Source organism: Neophocaena asiaeorientalis, unplaced genomic scaffold (assembly GCF_003031525.2).
Source record: "Neophocaena asiaeorientalis asiaeorientalis breed wild unplaced genomic scaffold, Neophocaena_asiaeorientalis_V1.1 scaffold177, whole genome shotgun sequence".
NCBI classification, from domain to species: domain Eukaryota; kingdom Metazoa; phylum Chordata; class Mammalia; order Artiodactyla; family Phocoenidae; genus Neophocaena; species Neophocaena asiaeorientalis.
In genome coordinates this window covers 21181946-21187279 of record NW_020172779.1, presented here as the reverse complement: position 1 = coordinate 21187279, position 5334 = coordinate 21181946, and the positions used below count along the sequence as shown (strand labels likewise).

General features: G+C 52.7%; 1 protein-coding gene across 10 annotated transcripts in view; it reads left to right on the top strand.

The window, feature by feature from the left end:
* SLC45A4 (solute carrier family 45 member 4) overlaps nucleotides 1-5334 on the top strand; it is a 75674-nt gene that overhangs the window by 35484 nt on the left and 34856 nt on the right. For 2 of the 10 annotated variants that reach the window (XM_024740972.1, XM_024740973.1), the window contains exon 1: nucleotides 2067-3996. In XM_024740972.1, coding sequence (XP_024596740.1) covers nucleotides 3753-3996 — 244 coding nt within the window. In that variant the 5' untranslated portion in view covers nucleotides 2067-3752. Of the gene's footprint in view, nucleotides 1-2066; nucleotides 3997-5334 lie in introns of those variants that run through there. The other 8 variants (XR_003002696.1, XR_003002695.1, XM_024740969.1 and 5 more) reach the window with 6 other exon arrangements.

Genomic DNA, 5334 nt, shown 5'->3' with positions numbered 1-5334 from the left:
CCGAAACAGCGTCAGGGCAGGATCTGGATGTTGGATGAGCCCCCCAACAGGTCACAGCCCCGCCCCAGCCCTGGGCAGGCTCCCCTTTTGAGAAGATGGTGCTCGTGGCCGGGGTTAAAGTGGGACCCATGGGTATGTCTGGAAGTGCACAGTCCCCGGGCCACCAGACTGGCCAGCAGGATGCCGAGTGTGAAGCAGACTCCGCTGACAGGTTAGGCAGCTGTGCCCGCCCCTGACCGTGAGGGACCCTGGAGAAGTCCTGCGAGTGGAGGCGTACAGCCAGGGGCTCCCTCCCTCTCCCTCACGTTCTTTCCAGAGGCCACTGTTGGACCATTCTTAGAAATTTAGTGGGAACCCCAAACAGAAGGGACTCGGGTGTGGTGACTTGCTTTGCATTGTAGAGGGGACACGCTTGCACTGACCTGGTGGTCTGTTGGCGTGCGGCTTTCCTAAGGACGCAGGGCCCTTTGCTCCCCAAGGGTTTGGTCTCTACCTCCTTTGCTTTCCCAGTAAATTCAAGACTTCTTGCTTAGCCATCTTTAGCCGATTCCGCAGGCCTTTCAGCAAGTGCAGCCGTAGGCCTGGGGTTGGAACCCACAGTCTGAACATGATGGAGGCCAGGCGGCTGGCTGTGCGTCCTTTGCAGCCCCTCGCTGGCTCTTACCCACCTTCTCTTTGCAAATAAATACCAGGAAATGCCACCACCTGTGGCCTAGGTGATCGACTGGGAGGGAACAGGTTGCACCTCTTCCTGCTTATAAACCTGACCCTAGACGCCACCCGTCCTCCAGGAGCCAGTGCCTTGAGCTCACCTGCGCTTCCTGTTCTGCTTTGAGCAGAGGCTGGTTTAGGAAAACCAAGGGAAGTGAGTTCACTTCAACTCAAAGTGAAGTTGAGTTTGCAGCTTCTGGGCTAGCTGATTGATTCAGTGTGATAAGGGTTTCAGCGTTTTTAGGAGAGCCTTTTTCCTGTCTGATAATAACCTTAGGGAACAACCGTGCTCTGCTGTGGAGGCATCCTGGCTGTTGCAGGGCACTGAGCCCATCCCTGACCTCCGCCCTGAGCCTCAGTAGCAACCCCTCCCCCTAGTCGTGACGACCAAAAACATCTCCAGACATCACCCAGGGTGGGGTCCCCAAGGGTGCAGGTTGGCCCCGGGTGAGACCCACGGCCTTAGAATAATTTGAGTGCGCTATTACACAGCTTTATTGCCTACTTTTTAGCCATTGCTGAAACGACTCCTAGCGGAGTTTGCTGTATTTCGGGCCTGAGTCTCGGGATAGACACACAGCGGTACAAGGGATGATGGGACAGAACTGAAGGGTTTGATGATTATAATTGAGTCCTTAGCATTTCTGAGAAAACTAGTTGCAGTCGTTCGGCTGGTCAGTCAGTGTAGGTTTTCAAGACACGTCTGGATGTTCTGTCTTCACATGAAAATGACCCCTTACCTAGTGGAAAAAGGCATTTAAAATCACTGACCCTGCTTTGGTGTAAGAGTGACAGGTTGACTCAGGGAAGGTCCTGAGATTTTTGTCTCAGGATGGGAATCACTCGAAGGGCAGGGGTGGAATGAGAACCGTAGGGTGTTGGCAGGTGTTCATGCTGGGTGTTTTGTTTTCATACTGTTTTGTTTGCATTGTATATGTGAGAGAGTTTCATGGTAATGTTTTGTAAAAAGATTGTAGCAGGGTGCCAGTTTGGAAATACTTTTTTTCCCCTCAAATAAATTCATTCATTCATTCATTTATTTATTTTTGGCTGTTTTGGGTCTTTGTTGCTGCGCACTGGCTTTTCTCTAGTTGCAGTGAGCGGGGGCTACTACTCTTCGTTGCGGTGCACGGGCTTCTCATTGCGGTGGCTTCTCTTGTTGCAGAGCACGGGCTCTAGGCACGCGGGCTTCAGTAGTTGTGGCACGTGGGCTCAGGAGTTGTGCCTCACGTCTAGAGCGCAGGCTCAGTGGTTGTGGTGCACGGGCCTAGTTGCTCCGCGGCATGTGGGATCTTCCTGGACTAGGGCTCGAACCCGTGTCCCCTGCATCGGCAGGTGGATTCTTAACCACTGCGCCACTGGGGAAGCCCGGAAATGCTGGTTTTAATCCAGATACTGATTATACAGTAGAGAGGACATTTATAAATGTGATAGAAATCTCAGGTGTGAAGGCTGCAGTTTGGAATTGTCATTAAACTTGGGGCCTAAGAAGCAAATAAGTAGGTAGGATCACTTGGACCTGTGATTCCCTGGGAAGTTTGGGCTGAAGGAAAGAGAGCATGAGGAGACCCCAGCGTGGTGGAGTAGTGAAGCTGGGGTTCCGGAGCCCCAGGGTAGCAGCTCAGCGGTGCCAGCAGTCAGGCTGGGGACCCGCCATCACTTCCAGGGCTCCCTGAGGAGGGCACTCGGCGAAGGCCACCCCTTGATTTCTGGTCCTTTCTGGGGAGAAGGGGAGAAGGTGTTAAGATCATCTTGGGTTAAGTGAATATTAACCAGAAATATTTTTATTTAAAACGATGGTTGAAAATTTTCGGTAAGACCTCAGCTACCGGTCTACCTTAATGTAAAATCACATTTTCTGTGATTTCACCTCGGGTTGAACGGAAGCCATGTCGGAAGGCCATGTGCAGAAAAGCAAGGGTGTTACTGCATCCGTGCTCTGGCCTTGCACAGGGCAGATGGTTGCTTTCCTAAAACCTTTCTAAGGGGACATTTCTAGTTAGGTTCTCGGCAATCCACACTTGGTAGTGCTGTGTTCATCCAGGTAGAGACAGCGTCACAAAGCTGGGTCATAGGTACCGGGATGGTGGAAACATAGGATTGAGGGACAGGTTCCAGGGCCCCGTGGAATGTCCTGTGCGGGTGGGGGTCCTCAGGCCCCTCAACGTGGTGTTCAGTGTTCGGCACGCGTTGCGTGTATGTTTTTTCCCGGAGAGGCACTCTTTCATTTCATTAGCAAAAGACTTCATAACAAACAGGTCAAGGACCACGGCTGTAGACGGCCCACAACAGGAATCCAGCGCCTCAGGGTGGACTCTGAGCCTCCCATGTGCCCCTTCCCTGGGCGGGGTCCCCGCACCCAGCGGGCTGTCTCTGCCGGGGAGCTCTCTTTCTGTCTCCCTTTCTCCCTTTGTTGTCCCGTCTCTATCCTCCCCCCACGATTGATTCCATGCAGGAAAATGTTGTTCTTCTAAAAACTGGGTTTTGTTTTCTCCGCAGATGACCTAGGGTAAGGACCAGTGAACGGAGGCCCATGGTCTCCAAGAGGCTGAGGACCAGCCCCTTGAGCAGGGCGCCCGGATCCCGGGGTGGGAGGCCCTGAGGCCCCGTCTGACCGGGCAGGGCTTTTCCTCTCTTGCAGATCAACCAGTCCCTCGATGGGGAGCGACGGCGGCCTACCTCTGTGTGTCACCTGCCCACCTCTCTGTAGCAAGGAAAGGAGCTTCAGCACTTCTTCAGTAATGATGATGAAACTGGTATTAACTGAATGGCATTTATGGATTTTTAACTCTAATTCACAGTAAACCAGCAAGCCATATGTTGAATCCAACCAAAAATCGTTCTATTCTGCTGCGTGTCTCATCCGATTGTGAGAAGTTTCGAGATACCTGTTTGTACAAAGAGGAATATAAGTATTATTACTTGCTGGAGGAACACACTGAAGCAGAAAGAGAAGACGTCTTAATTTATCCTTAAAGATATATGATAGAATTATTTATATAGATAGAGTAAATATATATATATATATTTTTTTGGTGGTAATGAAAATGGCTCCGCAGAATGCCGACTCAGAATCTCTGCAAGTTCAGGAGTTGCCGGTGCCCCTGCCGGACCTGCAGAAGCCGGGGAGCGCGGAGGCAGAGACGCACGACGAGACCGTCAGCGAGGGGTCCATAGACCGCATCCCCGTGCGCCTGTGGGTGATGCACGGGGCTGTGATGTTTGGCAGGGAGTTCTGTTACGCCATGGAGACGGCGCTGGTCACGCCGATCCTGCTGCAGATCGGTAAGTGCCGCCTGGGCTTCCACGGGGTCCCGGCCCCGGGCCTCACACGCCCGTGAGTGTCGGCACACGGAGCACCGCACGCTGGCTGACGGCTGTCCCCGGTCTCCTCTCCCTTCAGCCTCCTCCGATGGGCTTTCCCCGTGTCCCCTGGCGGGGGTGGGGTGGGGTGGGGTTGGGGGGAGGTCCTCGGATGCTCTCGTGGAGTCAGAGGTCCCAGCCAGCTGGTGGCTGGGCGTTCGGGCGTGTGTGGCGTTCCCAAGCTCTGGCCCAGCGCGTGCCGACCTCCCCCAAGGTGCCTCCAGACGCGGCCACCAGCTGGGTAAGCCCTTGAACCCCGCTGCCTCTCACTCGTTCGTAAAGTGAGGTCAGTCGCAGACCAGCCCGGGTTGTTGGGCAGGAGCCATGCCGGCGCTCAGAATAGGGCCTGGCTGAAGAAGACACCAAAGAATGCTGTGTGTGTGTGTGTGTTTGTTTTGTTTTACTGTCATCATATTGTTGTTATTATCGACTTAAATCTGAGTTTACTGTGGACTTTAGGTGGCTGAATGATGGATATTTCCAGAAATACTCGGATTCTCAGAGTTTGCACTCAGGTTAGCATTACTAAGCCTGGTATATGAAAACGCTGACATCCCTTCCAAATTACCACCGGGGGTGCCTTAGGCCCTAAAAATGTGGCCAGGTATTTAATTTTCCCCGTTGTCTAAGAAAGTTTTAAAATCTGTAATTTTCCAACTGGATAAGGGGCCAAACTATTTAGAAGCATGTTTCATTCTAGAATTCCACATGTCTAGTAAAATATTTAAACAATCTATTTATTTTGGCTGTTACAGGAAAGTTTCTCTGAACATGGTAAAATGTTTCTTGTTCAGAGAGCACAAGCGAAGGCCCAGCGTGGTGCAGATCAGTTAGAGAAGCATGCAAACCCTTCAGTTATGAACAGGCCCCCTGGCGTCAGGGCGCTCTGCAGGCAGATGCGCTTGGGCATTTCACAGCACAGCAGGTGCCGTGCACGTTAATAAAGGAGCAGGCTCGTCACTCTTAGTGTTTAGGTTGCTGTGTTTCAACATGTTTTCCCTTTGGCATCCCCGGTGTTTTATTTTTCATCTTTAAAAATAAGAGGCCTGGGCTTCCCTGGTGGCGCAGTGGTTGGGAGTCCGCCTGCCGATGCAGGGGACACGGGTTCATGCCCCGGTCCGGGAGGATCCCACATGCCTCGGAGCGGCTGGGCCCGTGGGCCATGGCCGCTGGGCTGGCACGTCCGGAGCCTGTGCTCCGCAATGGGAGAGGCCACAGCAGTGAGAGGCCCGCGTACCGCAAAAAAAAAAAAAAAAAAAA